Source organism: Eumetopias jubatus, unplaced genomic scaffold (assembly GCF_037043125.1).
Source record: "Eumetopias jubatus isolate StellerSeaLion01/CBP00866 unplaced genomic scaffold, mEumJub1_p1.0 scaffold_10, whole genome shotgun sequence".
In the NCBI taxonomy this organism is placed as follows: Eukaryota; Metazoa; Chordata; class Mammalia; order Carnivora; family Otariidae; genus Eumetopias; species Eumetopias jubatus.
In genome coordinates, this window is record NW_028274816.1 from 119,719,610 (window position 1) to 119,742,118 (window position 22,509).

General features: G+C 53.0%; 1 protein-coding gene across 2 annotated transcripts; it reads left to right on the plus strand.

Annotated features, from left to right (window-relative positions):
• The first annotated feature begins 477 nt into the window (after positions 1–477).
• MMP28 (matrix metallopeptidase 28) lies at positions 478–22,371 on the plus strand. Of its 2 annotated transcripts, none has more exons than XM_088027335.1 (8): positions 478–588; positions 11,389–11,468; positions 11,688–11,875; positions 16,805–17,029; positions 18,982–19,230; positions 20,528–20,752; positions 20,971–21,138; positions 21,977–22,371. In XM_088027335.1, exons 1-8 carry the CDS (start codon positions 478–480, stop codon positions 22,369–22,371), a joined length of 1,641 nt encoding a protein of 546 aa, XP_087883461.1. The 2 variants fall into 2 exon arrangements, with proteins under 2 accessions (XP_087883461.1, XP_027965234.2); XM_028109433.2 differs by having other exon boundaries at positions 20,528–20,677.
• The last annotated feature ends 138 nt before the right edge of the window (positions 22,372–22,509 follow it).

The window sequence follows — 22,509 nt, forward strand, 5'->3', positions numbered from 1 at the left end:
AGACCCTTCTTCCCCCGCCCTCCCCGGAGAGATCCGGATCAACTGGAGGTGGTTGGCGGAGAGAACGGGTGGGCAGGGCGGCGGCGGGCACCCGGCCAGGCTGTGCAGCCTGCGGAAGAGGCTCGGGGACTGCGGCGCGTTCCGGCGGCGGAGCGGAGTGGGTGGGGCCGGACTGCCCGGCCCCCGCCCCTCCTCCCTCCCTTCCTCCCTCGCCTTCCCGGTCCAGCGGCCGACGACCCGCGGGCAGGCACTGCCGGGCTGCACTACCTCGGGCCGGCTCCCGGCGAAGCTCCCAGAGGGGCGGCCCTGCGCCCGGAGCCGGGGCACCCGCGAGCTCCCCCGGCCCTTCCCGCTCCGCGGAGGGGCGGCGCAGAGCTGGAGCATCCGCGGGGCCCAGGGCGCCGCTGACTGCCTCCGGCAGCCCGGCGCGCAGGGGCTCCCCACGCGCCCGCTCCCGGTGGCGGGAGCGGCGGCGAGATGGCGGCGCGTGTCGGCCTCCTGCTGCGCGCCCTGCCGCTGCTGCTGTGGGGCCGCCTGGACGCCCAGCTCTCCGAGCGCCGAGGCCAGGAGCTGCGCAGGGAGGCAGAGGTAAAGGATGCGTGCCGGGCGGAGTGGGGGCCGCGTGCTAGAGACCCTCCAGAACTTTGCAGTCAGGCCACCCAGCCGTCTCATCTGAGCCGGCGATCTGAGTTACCCTCTCCCCGTCCGCACACAAAGAGCCTCGGGAGCATTCTCCCCCGTGCCAGTGCTGGACCACACAGGCACACGGATTTGCATTGATTTTCCCGGACGGGGCGGGGGGTGGGGGGAGGAGGGAGCGACAAGATGGGACAGGCGGGCAACAGCTGACAGAGAGGTAGCCCCTGCACCCCAGTTGGGCGCAGACCTACTGTTCCTCACCGCTTAGGCTGCGAAGACTTGGCAGTTCATTCATCCGATGCCCCGAGCCTTCCCAGAGGCTGCGGAGCCCCCTAGATTGGTGAGGTGGAGAGGATACCATAGACTGCCCCGGACACAGGAGACAGCACTGGGCTGGTGCTGCCACTGACCAGCTTGAGCAAGGCAGCGTCCAAGCTCGGGACTAGTTTCCTAACCTGTAAAATGGGTAAGAGTACTATAGTCTCAAGAACTGCTTCTAAGGAGCTTTGGAACAGTGCTTCAGGACTGAACTTGAGAAAGGAGGCAGGGAGGTGGAGGGTCTTGGTTTGATTCCCCTCCTCGGGACTCACCTGCTTGCTGTAGTTTGCACAAGGTGAGCGCTTTGGAGGCAGGGGTGGGGATCCACTTGGGGTATCTATTTTCCAGATAAAGGTGACTGTAATAATACGTATCACTTCTTTCTTCCCCCAAAGAAGCATCTCTGTGTTCTTATCTATTCTCAAGATTAGGACTGGAGTCTCCACTATTTTAAGGAGTCCTGAATTCCTGAGCCCAGTGCTCGGCCCTGAGACTCTTGCTCCCTAAGTGTTTCATTCCTGCCCTAAAACTGCCAGTCCAGAACTTCTCAGTACCCTCCCATTCCCCTTCCCTAGAAGAGGCATGCTGAATCTAAGAAACCTCCAGAATGAAGAAGCCCCCACTGAAGGGCTCTTCCTTCCAGCAGCCAGCTCCCACCACTATTCTGGAATATTTGGAAATGACTGTGTTTCAACAATGGGGGCCACACTCTCCCCTTCCAAGCACTGGTCTCTTGTTTTGTGCTCTCTGCTTTTGCACATTTGGGAATCACTCTGTTTCACTGAATTTAGAATCTTACAACATCAAGTGCATGGTCCTCACAGTCCCAGGAGAAGGCTTCCGTCTACCAAGCCAAGTCCTATTAAGAGTTCCGCCCCACCTCCCCCCAAGTCCGGGTCCCAGGCAATCCTTGGCAGGAGAACAGAGGCAATATCTCTGCCGCCCATGCCTGTGGTGGCCCCAGATGGAGAGAATTTTATCTTGGGGTGTGCTTGGGAAACATAATACTAAGCAGATTGAGTCTCTTGCAGTCTATTTAACATAATTGGGGGAAGGGGATTTTTAGCTCTGAGAACAAGAAATATTTTAAAAGTATTAAAAACTCTGGAAATGTGTATGTGTCTCTATACGCCTATGCATGTACATATGTATGAATATATATGCAAATCGGGGGTGTTACTATGTCTATATGTGCTTCTGTAAATGGTCAATTGCATGAGCTTCAGTGTCAGACAGACGTGTGTGCAAACCATAAGTGAATCATTTAATCTCTCTGAACCTTGGTTTTCTTCTCCGTACAATGGAGGTTAATAATGCCTATTTCATAAGACTGTGTGGTTTCATTGAGATAATGTATGTAAAATGCTCAACACAGGGCCTAGTACATAGAAGACAATCTATAAGAGGAAGCTGCTCTCAGTATTCTTGTTATTATTATCTTTATCATTATTTTAGAGAACAGAGCTTCAGATTAAAGTCCTGGCTTGGTCGGGGCACCTGGGTGGCTCAGTCAATTAAGCTTCTGACTTCCGCTCAGGTCATGATCTCGGGAATCTTGGAATTGAGCCAGGCTCAGTGGGGAGTCTGCTTGTCTCTGTGCCCCTCTCCCCGCTCATGCTCACTCTCTCTCAAACAAACAAATAAATAAAAATCTGTAAGAAATAAAAGAAATAAAGTACTGGCTTAGTGACTAGCTCTCCTAGAACAATAACACAGGACAAAATATGTAAGGCAACTATTTTCAGCATTGGACAACAGGCAACACAGAGCTATCATTCCTAAGAGATGGTGTTGCAGTTACTATGGCGACATTATAAATTACCCCAGAACTTAGTGAAGTAAAACAAACATGTATTATGTTCATAGATACTGTGGGTCAGAATTTCAAACAGGGTGCATGAGGGCAGCTTGTCTCTGCTCTACAATGTCCGGGGATGGAATCATTTAAAAGCTCACCTATCTGGCTGTCAGCTGGGAGCCCCCATTCTCTCCTGTGGGCCTTTCCACATGGTTTCTCCAGGTGGACTAGTTTGGGCCCAAACATGGTGGTTGGGTCTCCGGGATGAGGATTCCAAAAGAGAGCAATAGGGTGAGAGCGCGGGCAAGCAGAAGCCATATCCTCTTTATAACTGAGATGAGGAAGTTTTGTAGCATCACTTCTGCCGTACCCCATTGCCTGGAGCAGTCACAAGCTCCAGGTCAAGGGGAGGGAACACAGACCCCAGAGTTGGTGGAAGGAGCGTTGAAGTCACTGTAAGAAGAGCACGTGAATGGGAGGTATTATTGTGGTCATTTGGGGAAATACAACCATCCACAGAAGGGAACCACACAAAGTGAGCCCCGTGATCACCCCGGCTCTTTGCTCAGGTCTAATTCCCTGACTGGGGCGCAGAGAGCTAGACCCTAAGCAAAGCACAGCACTCCCGCAGAGCTCGTGGGCAAAGTTCAGAGTTCAGGACAGAGAAGGAAAGAAATCATAAAAACAAGCTGTGTGATCTTGAGCTAGTCCCCTCACTGCAGCAGGAGGACTTCCTCCTCTATAAGTAAGGGAGCCAAGCTTCTTAAATGACTCTCTTCGTGCTAACATTCTTTGGCTTTGGTGTGTTTGTGTGCCGGCGCCTGTGTGCGTGCGTACGTTTCATCTGCCTGTGTGTCCATGTCTGTCTGTCTGCATGTGTCTGTGTTCCCAGGTCTCTTGTGTGTATCCCTGTGCCCTGTGTGCATGCCTGTGTGTGTCCCTTGCATGCATACAAAATAATAAATTTGAGCATTTTCCAAAGTGGGCTTTGCAGGGGAAGAGACTGACCGCTTACAAAGCTGCATTATGAACAAGTTCATTGTTGCCCTCTTGGGAAAACTAGGGCTGCTCATGACACCAGTGAGTAGGAAGGGCCTCCACTGCTGAGTTGCAAGATTGAGAGTTAATGAAAGACATCATCACCTTGGCCCCCCTCCCATTCGCAATCAGGCCCTATCTTGTATTTGGGTGACATGGACTGTCCCAAGGGATCTACCTACTGTGCTTCCCCTGGACCTTCTTTAAACACCCAGGTGGTGTGTCCAGGACCTACCTTCCATTCAGTGGTCTACGCAGATCTGCACCGCTGCTCCCAGTGTGCAAGTACAAGGAGCTGGCCAGTTAGTCTCTCCAGGGCTATGTTGCAGCGTCTGTGGAGTATCCACCCATAGATGCAGTGTCTGTTTCTCATACCCCAGAGCCATCCATTTTAGTTTTTGTGAGTCAGAAACCCAGAAGCCTGGGTGTGAAAGCCGTTCCCAAGAGCTGAGTACAGTGACTCATGGGTACAGGGTGAATAGAAGTGCAGAAGGGGCTCTGGGGGGTCCCAGAGGGACCATGAGCTGGTGGAAAAGCAGTTGTCAAATCAGTTTGAAAACTAAGGGATCTAGCAAAAGCTGGATAGTGGAAACAGGAATATAGTAGGGAGACAGGTGGACAACTCTCCCTAAATCTGGCCTTGGTTAGGGCATTATTTTGTGCCCTAAATTTAGCCCTGCAAGCGTAGTGAGGACCATGGGTCCATATGGTACGATTATTTGGCATTAGAAAAAGTACAAGAGGGGTCTGGATGGAGACTGACCAGCTGATCTTTTCCAACTTCCTTAAGGACAAAAAATAAAAGGAGGGGGGATTACAGCAAGAAGCATCTAGGCTGCACCCAGACAGAACTTTGTGAATATGAGACTAGGAACAAGGGAAAGGAGGAGAAGATAAAGGGAGTCAGACAGAGGGAAGGGGAGGCATTTTTCCCCAATGAAGGGAAAGGGTCCTAGCTGGTCCCACTGCCCTGGGGCTTGCAGTAGAACCCAGGAGCCAGAGAGCAAAAGGAACATGCTTGAGTCCTGTTAAATACCTGTGGCTTGTCAGATGACCTGTTTGGGGTGTGAAGAGAGATGTGAGCCCAGCCTCTACTGAAAGCCAGAGTCCACCACCTAAGCAGCTTCTTTCCTCTGCTCTGGCCCTGGACCTGCTTACAAAGGAGACAGAAGGAATCCAGCTAGAAACATCCCCAGTTTTACCTTTTTCTCATTTGAGAATGATCTCCCCAGTAGAGAGAGCAGGCTGGCCCCTGTGCCTTCAGTTTAAAGCCTCTGAGTCACTTGTTTGAATGTAAAATAAGACATCCTGGGATAGGTGTCAGGAAATTTGAACTCAAGTACTGGTTTTGTTGCTCACTTAGGATCCTTTAGCAAGACACTGCTTGCTCTCCTGAGACCTAACTTTCCTCATCTCTAACATGGAATTAGCAACACCCGTCCTGCCTAAGTTCTTGCAAGGCCATCGTGAAGTTCAAAGGTGTCACACTCTTAAAAGCTCTATACTAGTCAAGGACTCGCTGTGTTCCTGATTACCAGAAACATATTTTTGTATATAGAACATGCCAGGGCAGAACACCAACTATCATCCCTTGCATCTTGACTTGGCTAATAGCGCTCAAGATGTATTGAATGACAAAGACAATCACATAGAGTCACTATGGAAAGATTAAAATCATAATGAAATGTAATATGAGATGGAATAAGCCATAGGTAAAGCAATATGGTTTTTGCGTGATCTTGCCATTTTGCAATTGAAAAATTCTTGGTCTCAGGGCGCCTGGGTGCCTCAGTAGGTTATGCATCCGACTCTTGATTTCGGCTCACGTCATGATCTCAGGGTGGTGAGATCGAGCCCCGTGTCAGGCTCCGCACTCAGCTCATGGTGGAGTCTGCCAGAGATTTTCTTTCTCGGTTTTGCTCCCGCAGTTCTTTGATATGGAGGGTGTCACAGGCACTCTGGAGACATAAGACTGAGAGCTGCCCTTCCCAGACTTACCTGACAAAATTCCTTTCCGGCAATAAAGCTCTGTGACTATAGCTTTTTAATGGGACAACTGTCATAAAGCTTTCCCAGGGCATCTTATCTTCTTACCGGATTTTCACGACACTCCTGTGAGAAAGCTAAGGCATTCTCACCTGTATGTCACACCTTGAGGCACAGAGAGGTTAAGTATTTTGTCATAGCTCACACCGCTAATCAGTTGCAGAGTCAAGGCTACGATAATAGATGAAGCTGGAGTACATTTTAGCTCTAATCCAACCCTTTCATTTTATGGAAGAAGAAACGGAGGCCCAGGTGCACCTGAGTGGGTCTGTCGGTTAAGCGTCTACGCTTACCGTCTATCAGGTGATGATGCCAGGGTCCTGGGATGGAGCCCCGTGTCATCTGTCATCGGGCTCCCTGCTCAGTGGGGAGTCTGCTTCTCCTTCTCTCTCTGCCCCTGCCCTCACTCATGCTCACTCTCTCTCAAATAATAAATATTTTTTAATTTTAAAATATTTATTTTCTTAAAAAAAGAAAGAAAGACAAGAAATAAACAGAGGCCCAGAGAGGGACAGAACTTGCCTAAGGACACACAGTTCTTAGTAGCACAGGAGTAAAACTCAAGACACAGCCCAGGGCTCTTGCTCTGCCAGGCCAGTGACTCAGAGTTCTTGACTCAGGCCTCAACTTATTTTGCTACACCTCATTGCTAGTCTTGCCCTGCTCAGAAATGGCCAGAAATTTCCCCATCCCTCGGGCACTAAATGGGCCGGGCTCTACATACCTTCCCATGGCAAGTCAAGACAGATGCGGGACTAGAACCCCCAGAGTTTGAATCCCACTCAGCTTTCTGGGTCGCAGGGAGAACCGTTTTCATTTTACTCAGACACCACAGCCACTCCCAGGACTTTTCAGAGGCGACTCCCCAGGAAAGTGGCCCCAGCCCTGACCAAGTGGGTGAGGCAGGTTGTCACAAGATTTAGGCCTGAGCAGGGTGAATCACAGAAGGGGCATGGTCCTCCAGCTTCCTCTCCACTCAGCTTAAGCCTTGGGCTCCACAGGAGAGAGGATGGGTGGAGAACGGGGCAAGGAGAAAACCTGGTGTTTGGAACCGCAAGGCAGAGAGGAGCAGCCAGGACACGGCCTCCCAAGCAGGGGAGTGGGCGTGACCCCAGGTAGAGCTCAGGGGGTCCCTAAGAGAACACAGGACAAGCCCTGGGGAAGCTCCAGCCTGGAAGGGAAATGACTCCTCCAAGGCGTTAGTGGTCGAGCTGGAATGAGAACAGGAGTTCCACTTCCTAGTCCTGTGTCTCTTTCTGGGATCCCTTTAGCACGTGTCACCTGCCCCCCACCCCTGCTCTTTCTCCCATGCAGGCAGGGCACTTCTGTCACCTTTGCAGGGGAAACTGAGGCTGGGCAAATGGGCTCATAGCAGAGGGTTAGGGACAGCTGCAGGAGCAGAGGGTGTCTCAACCGTGCCTCCTCCTCAGCCAGGGATGTGGTTCTGCCTCCACTCAACAGAACTTCAGAGCACTCAGCACTGAGGATATGAAGGGCCCCTTCCTATATGTAATTTTAAAGTGTTAATATTAAAATACAAATGTTCATATTAAAAATAAAGTAAGTGTAAGGGAATCCTTAAGCTCTGATAATTGCTATTATAATACTTCAGTGCGGGCCACCTGGGTGGCTCAGTCGGTTAAGCATCTGCCTTCAGCTCAGGTCATGATCCCAGGGTCCCGGGATGGAGCCTCGCGTCGGGCTCCCTGCGCAGCAGGGAGTTTGCTTGTCCCTCTCCCTCTGCCCTTCCCCCCCACCTTGTGCTCTCTCTCTCTCTCTAAAATATTCATTTATTCAAATAAAATCTTAAAAAAATACTTCAGGGCTTTTGTGGAAATATAAAATGTCAAATTCTTAAAATTTATTTTTCTCATTCTCACGTGCTCATACTGCCTCCTGGGAATTTGGCTCTGCCTTGCAACCCACAGGGTGCCAGAGACGGTCAGGAAGAGAGGCCCAGGATTTCCCCTCTGATGGACCCCTAAAAAAGGCCTCCACCCTCATCCTGCCCTCCAGTCCACCTTGCCTGCCAAAGTACCAGACACGGCAGCCCAGCCAGGAAACAGGAGACGCCGCTAGTCAATATCCCCTCCCTTCTGCTCTGTCCAAGGCTTCCTAGTTCCATAACCGGAGCCAACTTTCTGATAAGGGCTGGGTGGGTTTGGGGGGAGGAGCACAGGGAGTGCCAGCCTGTTAGCCTGTGACCCGGTCTCTCCCAAGTCACTCAGCAAATCGGCTTCAAAGGGGACACTGAGTTTCCGACTTCCTTTCGAAAGCCTCTCTATCCATCCCCACCAAGGGAAGGGGAGGAGACAAGGAAGAGACTGAGGCACTTGGCTGGGGCGGGGCAAGTCTAAGATAGAGCACCTGAATTGAGAACAGAGCTCTAACTGCCGTGTTCCCGACTTATAGACGGGTTGCATTCCAAAAGTCTGTTAATTTTTCTACTAAGGTAAATCAACTAGATCAACTGTTTATTGAGTATTTACTATGTATGCTAGTTAGGCATTGAAAGCACTTAATCCTTCTGAGAATTGGGGCGCCTGGGTGACTCAATGGTTAAGCATCCGCCTTTGGCTCAGGTCATGATCCTAGGGTCCTGGGGATTGAGTCCTACATCGGGCTCCTCGCTCAGCAGGGAGTCTGCTTCTCCCTCTGCCTGCCATTCCTCCTGCTTGTGCGTGCGCTCTCTCTCTCTGACTGACAAACAAACAAACAAACAAACAAATAAATAATAAAATCTTTAAAAAAATAAAAATTCTTCTGAGAATCCTGTGGGGGTTATTCTTGTTTTCACGTTGCAGGCGAAGAAACGGAAGGCTCAGAGATGCTAAGTAATTTGTCCCTGGCCACCCAGAGTCAGGGTTGGGAACAGATTCTTGATTCCAAGCCCAGTGGCTATTCCATGATGTCACACTATTTTGGGCAATAAATGGTCCTCCAGATTAAGCCACTAGAACTCCTTTAATCCATTATGCATCCCAAAATAGTGCACATTTGGAAAGGGAAAAAAAGAAAATAGTACTGAAATACAAATAAATTAGTGTAGAAAAATAACGAAATGGACTTGGGAAGTGTTCTGTTGTCCAGAATAAGGGTTTCCTATGGAACGTGGCTTTATTGAGAAGAGGATGTGGAAGTCGCTGAGAGCGGATATAAGGAAATTCACAAAAGCCGAGGCTGAACACTTGCAAAGGCTTAGGAGCTTGCCCATCCTGGCTCTTCGTGTCTAGTTTTTGTTCTCGATGTGCACCTTTTCCTCGGGGCAGCAGCTGTGATTGGAGTTGATTCAAGAAGCGCAGCAAAGGAAAGTGAGTAAGAGAACAAGGAAGACAGAAAATTATTTCCATATAGGTAACACAACCAGGAGGGCTAAACAAGGAGAGACGATGTGTGTCTGTATAGGAATTAAGCAGCCAAGGTGACATTTCTTTTAATCCATCGATGAGGCTTTCTCAGGGACAAGGGCAAGCGGGGAGCCAAGCGCACGGTTTCCCCAGAGGGTAGGGCTGGTGATAGGTAGGGACGATGAGTCACGTGCTTCGCCACTGGCCTCCACACACGTGGTCACGGGGAGAGCAGCTTCCAGGTGTGTGAGGGCAAGCGGTGGCGAAAAGGCATTTGGGCCATGAGATGTTCTCCAGTTACAGTAACTTCCTCAGGGGATCACACCCAGGTCCACCGCCATCACATCATCCACATGCTGGAAGATTCTGGCTTCTCCCTTGCGCTCTGGGATCCTGCAACTAACGCCACTTGACATCACCGTGTGGATTTTATTTGCATCCACCCCCATCTGGCCCCTCTCTGGTTTCCGCATGCCGTCTCTAGCTTCACCATCCGAGGCGAACATTGAAGAGCCATCCCGGATTCCTCTCTTTCAGTCCTCACAATTAACCCACCTGAATCAGGACTCAACTAAAAGTCCCCTTTCCTACCCTGGATGGCAGTCCTGCCTCTCTCCCTGTGGCTTCATCACATGTCCTGCTTCTTCACACTCACTGTGTTCTAGCCTTCCTTCTGTCCCTCAGACACATCACCACGGTTCCTAGCTCAGGGCTCTGCGTTCACTCCTCCTCTGCCTGGAACAGTCTTTCCCACCTCACTGCATGGCCAGCTACTTCTCATTCTTCACGACTCACATCAAATATCAGCTCTGCAGAGGGTCCTGCCCTGACCTCCCTGGTGGAAAATTTCTCGCTAAGTTATTCTCAATCACATCACCCCGTTTCTTTTCTTTATAGCACCCAAACTGTCTCTTTTACAGATAACATATCTGTGTTGCTACTGTCTGTCTCTATCCACAAGTCTTGTTGGTCACTGCACCCGACAGTGTACCTCGTACATTGTATGAATTAACAAACGAGTGAATGAAAAGACGAAGTTGCAGGTTTCTAATTCAAAAGTTACTTTTCTTTTTTTTTTTTAAGATTTATTTATTTATTTAAGTAATCTCTACACCCAACGTGGGGCTCGAACTCACAACCCTGAGATCAAGAGCCACATGCTCCTCCAACTGAGCCAGCCAGCTTCCCCCCAAAACTACTTTAACACGATTTTTTTAAAAAGATTTTATTTATTTATTTGTGAGAGAGAGAGAGCACAAGCAGAGGGAATGACAGGCAGAGGGAGAAGCAGGCTCCCCACTGAGCAGGGAGCCCGATGCGGGGCTCGATCCCAGGACCCTGGGACCATGACCTAAGCCGAAGGCAGACGCTTAACCAACTGAGCCACCCAGGCACCACCCCAAAAATTACTTTTCTAAGGAGCCAAGTTTTTATACAGACCATAGAGTTGCGGGCAAGTGCATTTGTTGTTCATAGGGCCTGAAACATACCTGCTTTTTGGAGGAGGTGAATTATTTAGGAAGAAACCAGAATAGAAAGATAACTAATTCCCAAGCCAGACATGGCAGAGCCTGCGGGTGACCAGCCCAACTTCTGATCAATACAGGGTAACTCCCTAGACAGGTGACATGTCTCAGGAGCAGAGCCGAGTGCATATTTATATTTATAAAAGCTGCTCTGTATGGAGCCCCTCCTAGGTGACAGGCACTGTGTTAAGTGCTTTGTAGTCACTATTGTGATCAAGCCTCACCAAAAAAACCTGTAACTTATATACTGTTTCTAAGTCCCTTTTACAGATAAGAAACCTGTGGTTTAGAGAAATAGCTTGCTCACTGGGATTTAAACCCAGGCCACCGTGATTCCAAAGCCCCTAACTCTACTTGTCCAGCATGCCCTGCTAGATCCCTGACGATGCCATGAAATACTCTGGGTAGGGACTCCATGGCCAGTTTGAGAATTAAGGAAGCTAAGGCTTAGAAATATTGAGTGACTTGCCCAAGACCATCAAGCTAGTCGGTGGTGGCCTGGAACAGAGTCTACGTCCTTCTGGCTTTGGTTCCAGGACTCCTTCTCCTGTAGCTCATAGACTTCACTGGGACAAAGGTGAGACTGGGCATGATGCACGTGTCACGGACCCTCGGAGACCAAGGGAGGGGAAAGGATGCCACACCGTGGGAAAGCTGACGCTCCTCTCTCCCCCAGGCATTCCTGGAGAAGTACGGATATCTCAGTGAGCAGGTCCCCAGAGATCTCACCGCGGCAAGATTCGGCAATGCCATCAGGTATGTGGGGGATTTGGGGGTGCCAGAGGGCAAGCTTCGGTCACCTCTTGCCTCCTCCTGGATGGCGGGCCTCCCTCCTGTGTCCACGGGTCATGCTCCATTGCTCTCCCCCCCCCCAACCCTGCCACCAACCTCCTGCTGTCTCCAGGGAAACTCCTTGCCCTCACCCCCACCACCCACCCTCCCACTGTGGTCCTTTATCTCAATTCCTCCTGACAGGGAGTTCCAGAGGGTATCTCAGCTGCCCATCAGCGGCGTGCTAGACCCCGCCACCCTGCGCCAGATGACGCGGCCCCGCTGTGGGGTGGCAGACACAGACAGTCAGGCGGCCTGGACCAAGAGGGTCAGTGCCCTGTTTGCTGGACGCCGGGCCAAAATGAGGCGTAAGAAACGCTTTGCAAAGCAAGGTGAGCCCTGCTGAAATCTACCTAAGCCAGGATTCCCAACACCCAGAAGCCCCGTGGCCAGAGAGAAAAAAAAAACACCAGCCTGGCCTCGGACTGGGCTTTGTCAGTACCCTCTTCCCTAGGGCGGGAGAGGGGAGAGCAGTGGGTGAACAGGACCCCTCAAGTGGAGGGCCATGTTTGTGAACACAGACATTTAAATCAGAATTACACCAAAATGCATGGATTTTCATTATGCCCAAGTTTTCCAGAGCAAGCCCCATCAAGCCCACTTAATTCCTTGATCAGTTGGTTATGCAGGGCAGTTAAACTGTTGCCAATGTTTTGCTTTATGTTTTCCCAAAGTTGTTTTCATCCTAAGAATTATTCAACAAAGATGTGGTTTACTGATCAGTTTTATTTTGTCTGTAGCACACTTTTAACAGCCTTATGGGAATAGAATTCACATACCGTAAAATGTACCCGTTGGAAGCGTACCACTCAGTGGGTTTTAGTATATTCGCAGAATTGTGCAACCATTACCATAATCTAATTCCCAAACACTTTCATCACCTCCAGAAGAAACTCCATGCTCCCTAGCGGTCACTCCCCGCCCCCTCTCCCTGCCCCTGACAACCACCCATCTGCTTTCTGTTTCTATGGATTTGCCTGTTCTGGACATTTCATCACTGCTCATTTTATACATCACGGTTCCTGCTGTTGTGATTCTCCGTTTGTGGTTTCGGTTTTATCTTTTCTTTCTCCTCCTCTTCCCCCTTTCTGTCCAGACCCAATCTTCCAGGGTCAAATGTTACGGACCTAAGATTTCTGAAGATTTGATTCTCCTGTCAATTCTTCATCAATAACGAGTTTTACTGTGTGTAATTTTAACATCTAAGTTAATTTTAACATTAACTAAGTCTAATTTTCTCTGACCTGATTTCTGCAGTTTTTAGGATTTCTAACAAGATGGGGTTGTTGAGTCAGGTTTACATCTATAATCAAATTTACCGCGAGCACTTTGGGCCATTGTCTCTTTTAATTTGCATTAACTACTTGCAGCCACAATATCCATTATGAACAGAACACAGGGTTCCTAGGTCATTTTTATTTCTTCGCTAATCCATAAGGAAGCTGTGGGCGGTTCCCCTCAGCTATTGGAGGATGGCAGTGATGGGGTCCGGACGCTGGGGTCGAGAAGTCCTTGGTGTCCACATGTTCTGCATCCCACTGTGTTTCTGGACCACAGAGGTACAACAGAGGCGCAGCATGAGCTGGGACAGCATTTCTGGAGCTGGGGCTCTGGGCTCAGCCATGTGTCACTGCTCCATTTCCTCATCTGAGACACAGGCTCTTTCTGGTTGCAAAGTAGAGATGGGCCCTGATCACCAAGGGGAAGGGGCTTGCTGTGGAAGGTGGGGTGGCCCCAGACCCAGTCTCAGCAGTGGCATTTCCAGGCTATAGGTGGTCTCCCAGAGAACTGGGAAGATGCCTCCTGGGCATCCAGGGCACAACCTGAGCACCAGAAATACTACCTTCTGGCAGCATCTTCTCATGGGAGTAGCTGATGGAACCCATTTGGTGCCGTTCAATCTGGAGCATCCATTTGGAACAGAGATTCAAGCTAAGGCATCTCCCAGGCAGGTAGCCTTGCCCTACCAGCCTAGCCCCATGTCACTGTCTGACCCTGATTCCTGGTCCAGACAGCAGTAGCTCAGGTTAAATGGAGACTTTCTCTCTTGTTCATAACCTGAACCCCAGCAGCTCGACTTCCATTACCCCCTGAGTGAGAAGACCTTCCCTAGAGAGGAACTGTATGCTTGGCAGGCACCGAACACTTCCTATGCCTTCCTTTGGAAAATGTATTCTTAACAGTTGACCCTTCCTGAGCATTTATGATGTGCCAAGTGCAGTTCTAAATGGGTTAAGTCACGTAATCCCATAACAACCCTAGGAGATAGGGACCATCATTATCCTCATTTTACGGAGAGCCAAACTAAGGGACAAAGAGCTTAGGAAACTTCCCCAGGGCCACATAGCCAGAGTGTGGCCAAGTCTTCTCATCACTGGGAGGACTGAGTGAGATTCCCCATGTAAGAAACCCCAGAACATGGGTGGAGGCTTTAAAAATGATGTGGATTTCTAGGCCAGTGACTGTCTACTCTGTGGGCAAATGGTCTGACGAAGTCGGGTTCCAGGGTAGGGTTGCCAGATAAAATATAAGACGTTCAGTTAAATTTGGATGTCAGGTGAACAACAAATCATTGTTTTGTGCTCACTTTTATACCAAAAAAAAAAAAAAAGGAAAGATTTTGTTATTTATCTGACATTCAAATTTAACCAGGTGTTCCATGTTTTTATTTGCTAAATCTGGCAACCTCATTCCAAGTGTCTGGTCCTCTCTGTGCTTACTGGGGAGATTTTCGATCCCCCTTGGTCCCCCAAGGAGCTGGGGGGGAGGGTAGGGGGTCCAGGGGTGACTCTGGGGTGGAAAGGGAAGGAGAAGAGAGTAGGCATTTACTGAGCACCCACCACATGCCCGGCACCCATACGTTCTAGTTCATTTGCCTTCTCATTTTTACCACAAGTAAGTCTTACCAACCACACTTTGCAAATAAGGAAACTAAGGTTTGGAGAGATTCCATAATTTGCTATGTAAGGTTGCGAGTAGAAGTGTTGGGATTCCAACCAGCTTCTTTCCACAGTATCCGTTGCCTGTTGGGAGGCAGGTGTCTAGGTCTCCACTCCTCCCCATGTGCTTTTCTCCCCCCCCTTACCTTTTGGATTTGGGGGCAAGGGCATAGGGGGTGCATGGCCAGGTGCTTCTGTGGCCTAGAGGTCACTGCAGAACCCAGCCTTGCCCGGGCCAGAGTTCAGGATGGGGCCTGCGGTGGCCAGCCTGCTCCAAAAGGAAGATGATGGAGAGAGGGCTCAGGTTGCTGGTGGGGGTAGGTGGTGGGTGGAGGAGGGGGGTCTTCCTTCTTGGCAGGCATACCAACGACCCCTCTCAAGGAAAATGTACCTGTTTGTCCTCCCTGTCCTCCTCCAAAGACACACGAGGCTGCGTGCACACACATACACACACACACATTCACAGAGGATTTTTATCCTCTGCGAGCTGTCACCTTCCCTTTCTTGCCCACTGAGCGAAGCCCCCTCTAATGCAAAGAGGCAGAAGGACCTGCCTCGCACTTCTAGCAGCTTGAAGGTGGGCAGGGAGAGCCTGCCAGTCAGTCAGCCCCAGCAGGGTGTGGAAGTGCCCAGGGCCAGCCTGTCCAGAGCCCTCCGGGGAGTCACCTCTGGACCCCAGGCCTTCCCTCCGCCTTCCTTGTCTCCCTCCCTTCCTAAGAATCCTTCTCCCTTCCCTCCCTGAGTGTTGGTCACTGGCTGGGAGGGGTTGGGTGGCTGCCAGGCCAAACAGGCCTGGGAAGGCAGCATTGCCTTGAATGGAGCTTGGCTCAGGGTGGGAGAAAAGACATTCCCCTCCCCCACTTCCATGGGGGATAAGGGAGGGAAAGGGCACTCAGCTCTCTACCACCCTCCCTTCCACCTGGAGAATTTCAGCTCATGCACAGCCCCTGCTTTGACCCATGGGAGCCATGTTCAGGCAAATTTATAAGCCTTGAGTCTTAGCAAATGTGCCTGTTTACCTGTGTGGTGTAGTAGAAAGCGCACTGGGTCAGATGTCAGGGCCTGGGCTCAGGGCCTAGCTGGGCTACTCACTCATTCTGTGACCCTGGGCAGGTCCCTTCCCCCGATCTCAATTTCCCCAGAACAGAGCAGGGAGGTCGGGTAAGGAGATGGCCAACCTTCCATGACTTCAGCCCTCCCCCCTGGTTCAGGCAAGGACTTCCCCGAGGCAAAAGGGCAGGCTGTCTGAATCTTCAGTTGTTCCTCCAAGGAGAGAGAGGGCTGTGTCTACTGGCCCAGCTTGCCTACCTGTCACCCATACCTCAGGAATTCTGGTCCATTTGGGAAACTGAGGCCCCAAAGATCACACAAAACCTATGCACTCCCTGGGCCCATGAGGCCTGCCTGGGAGCTGTGAGTCTTCCAGCTGGGGTCACAATCTCAGCCCCTGAGCTTGCCAGGCTCAAAAATAGCCCATGAAAAACTCAGGATCTGGACCTTCTAAGCACCCTGGTCCTGGGTGTGTGGTGAGCTGCAGGGGGACTCAGTTGACCTGAGGCTTGGGCAAAAGGCCAGAGTCTTTCTTAGGTCCAAGGGAGGAACTGCAGTTCTGGGCAAAGGAATAGAAACTTGTAACTAAGTGGAGATGGAAAAATTTCTCTCCCTCTCAATGAGTGACAAAACACACCCTTTGTTCTTATTTGTTTTCACCTCGGAGCTCTCCAGAGTCCCTGAGGAAGTGAGGGGGAGGGCCAGGGGTCAAGGAAAGACCTCTAATAAATGGGTCTTGGTAGCTTGTCGGCAGCAGGCCTGCGGCACTGGAACGGGAAGGGCAGGCGGGTGTGAGGGGAGGAGAGGAGGAAGGGGTGAGGGGGGTCACAGCTGGGGCCCCAGTGGTCCCATCTCTCCTCCCTGCCCGCCCCCCCCACCCCCCCACCGCCCAGTAGGCAGGGGTAGGGATTTGCTGCCAGCAAGAGTTGCAGAGCGGCTTTCAGGCTCAGCCCAGGCTGTGGGGAAGAAGAGCTCAGACCAGAGAGTCCTTCAGGTTGGGGGCTTTTCCTGAGCAGAGGTCACATCCCCCCCGAGGGACTTCCCCAGGCCAAGCCACTAGACTGGGGCCTCTCTGGGACAAGGGTCGTCCTGTCAGCTCGAGAGCAGTGTCTCCCCAGCCAGACGGGCTCTTCCCAGGACAAGCGCTGTGTCTCTCCCCTTCAAATCCGGGACTCCCTGGAGGAGGGCCTATCTCCGCCTCATATGGGTCCTTGGGGACCAGCCCCGGGTTCCGCAGGTGGGTGTGACTGACGCGGCCTCTCCGGTTGGCAGGCAGCAAGTGGTACAAGCAGCACCTCTCCTACCGCCTGGTGAACTGGCCACAGCACCTCCCAGAGCCAGCAGTTCGTGGGGCCGTGCGCGCCGCCTTCCAGCTGTGGAGCAATGTCTCGGCGCTGGAATTCTGGGAGGCCCCAGCCACAGTCCCCGCTGACATCCGCCTCACCTTCTTCCAAGGGGACCACAACGACGGGCTGGGCAACGCCTTTGATGGCCCAGGTGCTGACACAGAGGCTCTCTCTCACGTGGCAGGAGGGGAACCCAACTGGGAGAGGCAGTCTGGGGAGGGCAATGGGGCCTTTGCTCTCCCTTTGGCCTTGGCCAAGCTGGATCCACCTTCGAAGAACCCTCAGTCTCCTCCTCTGTAGAATGGGAACAATGGTTTCTGCCCAGTTGTGTGCCACATGGCTGAAGGGACGGCCAGATGAGGTTCTGCATGGGAAGCGCATTGTAAATTCCACAGTATTTTCTGGGAGAAGCTTCTGACGTCCCGTCATCTGTCCTCTGCCCCTAGACAGGCCTGTGCCTCTCCTGTTCTCCAAGAGTGGGTGTTCTCCCGACCATCACCCTAAAAACATCCAGAGGCCACCACTACCCCACTCCTGCCCTCCCCACGCCCACTACCACAGCCCGCCACAGAAGGGCTTCGCATTCGCACAGCCCAGCCAGTTCTCCCGTTTGCCGCCAAACTGAAGGCTTACAAGCAGCAATTTAAACTGATCTCCGCCTATTCTGCCCAACACTGGCCTTCAGAACCTGACTGCAGGCTGCCTGGGCATCGCCCGCCCCAACCCAATGATGAAAGGAGCCCTGACTAGACCCCTTCACGCTGGGGACTCGAGCCCTTGTATGGCCTGGGAATTTGGGCCCTCACCTCCCTTGCACTCCTCTACTTGGCATCAAGCCCACTCTGAGCAAAGCCCACGTCTAGGCCCTGCTGCTGGGACCCAGGGTAGGACTGGGAGAAATCTAAGCTTTTCAAGAATCCACATGTAACACATATGTGTTCTTGCATGTAACTCACTTCACCCCTGCTGTCTGCATGAAATGTTCCTGCCTATACTCGGCTGGAGTCTGGCGGCTAAGACAGCACGGGACTGGGAGAAAGCTCTCTGATTTGGGGCAGGCGCTTTGTCTGAGTTTAGGTGTTCTCTCTCTCTGAAACCTGCCATCCTGTTTCCCAGGATTAGTGGGAGGAGTGAGCGGAAAGGGCTAACATTGCTCGGACAGCTCGAGGCATATCCAAAACAGGAAGCACATATTGGTCCACACATGGCCTACGCTCCACACCCCAGGCGGCTCTCCTTTAATGGTGGTCAGTCCCCGTTGGCCTGGGCTCTCCAAGAAGGCAAGGCTGGAAGCGCCCTCAGCAGGCCTAGAAGGCCAATATTATCACCAAGCCGTTGGCTGACCCCTGCCCCTGCAGAAAGTGAATCGTGAAGCCTGGGGTCCTGGGAACTGTGTAACTGATAAACTCCCTCTGGGGCATGCCAGAGGCTGGAACATCATTGATCCAGTTCACTCCCTCTGCTCACTCCTACTACAGGAGGTAGAGACCCACAGAGGGGCCCCAGGAGAGAAAGGCAAGAACACAAAAATAGATATACTTTTTATTAGAGACTCTACATACCCATAAACGCACCCAGCACCCCGATCAAGAATCGACATTACCGTCATCCAGAAGGTCCCATCGTGCCGACCTCTGGGGTAACCACTACATCTATTCCTACCTAGATCTTTGTGAAAGTGATTCTTATATAGCATTCATTATGGGCCAGGCACGGAATATGCTATGTAACCTACTCGTATACACACATCCCTCTGTAATCCCCAGAGCAACCCCGCGAGGAAGAAGCAGCTCATTATCATCCTTCCCATTTCAGATCAGAGGGAGTGCTACTTGCCCAAGGTCACACAGCTAGTGAATAGGAAAACCGGGATGGAAACCCAGGCAGTTAGGCCCCACGCTGTATGGACACCACGCTGCCTCCTAGGCGTCCACACCCCCACAGCCTAGGCTTCAGTTCAGCGCTCCCCACTTCAGCCTTTGCCAGAGGTCTTTAGGAGGGAAATTGCGCGGCAGAAAACAACCAGCCCACCCCTGGGGCTCCGGTGGGGACGCGGGGGCGTGGCGGGCGGTGGCTCCCGCTGACCCTCTGCGCCGCCTGCAGGGGGCGCCCTGGCGCACGCCTTCCTGCCCCGCCGGGGCGAAGCGCACTTCGACCGCGACGAGCGCTGGTCCCTGAGCCGCCGCCGCCGCGGGCGCAACCTGTTCGTGGTGCTGGCGCACGAGATCGGCCACACGCTCGGCCTGCCGCACTCGCCGGCGCCGCGCGCGCTCATGGCGCCCTACTACAAGAGGCTGGGCCGCGACGCGCTGCTCAGCTGGGACGACGTGCTGGCCGTGCAGGGCCTGTATGGTGAGCCCCCGGCCCGCCGCCCGCCCCCCCCTCCTCCCGGGGCCCGCACGCCCGGGCGGCGAGCAGGAGCCGCCGTCGGAAGCGCGGGAACCCGGCCTCACCGCCACCGGTCCCTCGCGATCCCGAAGCTGCGGCTCCCCTCACATCCGAAAAAGCCCCCGGGTGCCTGGCCTCTCCATCCCAACCAGGTCCCGCGCACCGCCCTCCCTGGCGCTCCGATTCCCCAGAGTCCTGCCCGATCCTGGCCTCGGCGGTTCCTCTCCTATCGCTGCCCCATCGCCCAGACCCAGTCCCCGGTCCCACCTCTCCCCCCGTCCCAGCCCTTGTTCCTGCTCCGCTTGCTCGCCCCCCAGCCTAACCCTCTCGCTGGCGCTGGAACCCGCTCCCCTCCAAGCCTGGGCCTCTGCCTGGAGGTAGACCCAGCCGAGGTTTCCCCCCTACCCCGGCCCCTTCCAGAACGAACTGGCCGGTGCTGCCGCCCAATCAGCCACGGCTGGCTCCCTCAGAGTGCCTGGTGCGTAGGCAGGGCCAGAGCCCTGGGTTCAAGTCACCGTGCCATTCCTGATAAGCAGTTGCTCGGGGGCTAAGCATTTCCCCGCTGAGAGCTCTCGGTTTTACCTTCTGAGAAAAGGGATAATCATTGAGGCCCTGCTTACCTCACAGGGCTGTTGGCCCTAGGTTTCTGTAGCCTAAGAAACGTGCGCGAACAGCTGCTATTTCATGAGTGTATACTATGGGCCAGACGCTTAACACACTCATGAGGTATCTTTGTCCACAGATGGGGAGAACGGGGCTCAGAGAGGTTAGATAACTTGTCCAAGGTCACACAGCTAGAAAGTCGTAGACCAGGATGCAGGAGCTGGTGCCAAATTCTAAGCTTGTTGGACTCTGCCTCACTCTCATAAGTGAAGTATGGTGATGTAATTATTATGATTGCTGTAACTGTCGCAGCCCGGGCTCCTGAATTCTGCCCTCATGCCATCTGTGTTGCCCAGGACTCAGGGAAGAGAACCTTCTGCTCTTCTTAGTGCCCAACTCTTGTATGGCCCCCCACTCCAGTTTTAGCTCAGTAGGGTTCTCTTTCCCAGACTTTTCGGAGGAGAGAGGACTTTTGAGTTTAGTGCTACGGTTAATAATACTGACAACCAAGGACAACTCTTAGCCTCCCACCCCCCACGCTCCTTCCCTGCCTCCCATACCAGGTCATGATGGAAGGAGCCAGAAGGGAGGTCTTGAGCCCTCCACACATGCCCCAACCAGTGTGTGTGCTCTCCCTCTTCTCTCCTTCCCCATGAAGGGAAGCCCCAGGGGGGCTCCGTGGCCATTCAGCTCCCAGGAAAGCTGTTCACTGACTTTGAGGCCTGGGACCCCCACAGACCACAGGGAAGGCGCCCCGAAATCCAGGGTCCTAAATATTGCCACTCGTCCTTCGATGCCATCACTGTAGGTAAGATGGTCCCACCTGCGCCTCGCTTCCTTTTTCCTTTCTCCCCCACAGCGGTCTCCAGAGCTGGAATAGGGGGTGGGGTTATGAATAATAAATCCAGAAATCCCAAGCCACAAGCATTCTGCGGGGTAGGAAGCCCACGCCAAGCAAAACACTGGCGCCTTCCCTTTGCCCCAGCTGTGCACGCTACAGCCTCCCTCCTGAGTCTGGGAAGCTGGTTCTAGGAAAGCACCTTCCCTAGAAGGAAGGCGAGAGGCTGATGGTCACTCCTCAACTCTCTTATCTCCGGACAGACGGGCAACAGCGCCTGTACATTTTTCAAGGAAGCCACTTCTGGGAGGTGGCGGCGGACGGCAATGTCTCAGAGCCACGCCCACTACAGGAAAGGTGGGCGGGGCTGCCCCCCCACATTGAGGCTGCTGCGGTGTCATTGGACAGTGGGGACTTCTACTTCTTCAAAGGTACCAGCCCTGGGGCAGAGGAGAAAATTGAGGCCTAGAGAAGGGAGGTGTTCTGTCCAAGGTCAAAAGAGGGGAGGGGTGTCAATTCCACTCTGAACCTGCGGCCCCAGGGAACTCTACCAGGAGGTTCCTTCAGGGATGGATTGCAGGGCAGGGCGTTGAGGTTGGTTCCAGAGAGAGAGGGTGGGAGGGCTGCAGAGAAGAGTCTAGAAGGGAAGCAGAGGACCACTCCTGAGCTCTGCAATCCAGCGGGAAAGTCCTGCTTCCTTGGAATTCAGGCTGTGCGAGGTTGGGCCTGTCACTTGGACTTGAATTATCTTGAATGGGGAAAATAATCCCTCAGGTTTGTTGGGGAAGGAGGATTAAAACATCATGTCGTGAGGAGCGTGCAGTCTATTATGTGAGTAAATAGTTTCATTCATCCAACAAATAACTGAGTGCCTTGGATGCACTAGACACAATTGGAGGTGTTGGGATGCAGTCGTGAACAAAACAAAAATCCCTGCCCTCATAGAACTATGTGTAGAAATGGTGGTGACTGGCCTTCCCTGTGGTCCACTGCCCATTCGGGGAGGGGGCCTGCTTCCCGCCGCCCCTGATGCTCCCGCTGCGCTGCCTGCCCTCTGCTGACACCTGCTGGAAGTCTAGGCCATAGCAGTTCCGGTGGGACCATCTTGCCTGTGAATTATTAGTACTGTGTGATCCATCTTGATGATCACAAATACTAACCACCCTGGGCTCCAACATGAGGGGGAGCACAGGTCTGGGGGAACAGGTGAGGCGGAGGACCAAAGGGTGAGAGCCACCAGCTCACCCTGGCTCTCCTGATGCCCTACAGGGAGCCGATGCTGGAGGTTCCGGGGCCCCAAGCCAGTATGGGGTTCACCACAGCTGTGCCGGGCAGGGGGCCTGCCCCGCCACCCCGACGCGGCCCTCTTCTTCCCGCCTCTGGGCCGACTCATCCTCTTCAAGGGTGCCCGCTACTACGTGCTGGCCCGAGACGGACTGCAGGTGGAGCCCTACTACCCGCGAGGCCTGAAGGACTGGGGTGGCGTCCCCGAGGAGGTCAGCGGCGCGCTGCCACGGCCGGACGGCTCCATCGTCTTCTTCAGGGATGACCACTACTGGCTCCTTGACCAGGCCAGACTGCGGGCGACCGCCTCGGGCCGCTGGGCCGCAGAGCTGCCCTGGATGGGCTGCTGGCACGCCAATTCGGGGGGTGCCCTGTTCTGAAGACGCTCCGACCCCTTAGTGGATTGTCGGTGCCCTTGTGGCCAACGTGTGTCCCCTGCCCCAGGAGCGGGACCTGCCTTGGAAGCCTCCGAGCTTCCCTGCAGAAGACCAGGCGGGAAAGTTTGTGTTTGTTTCCTG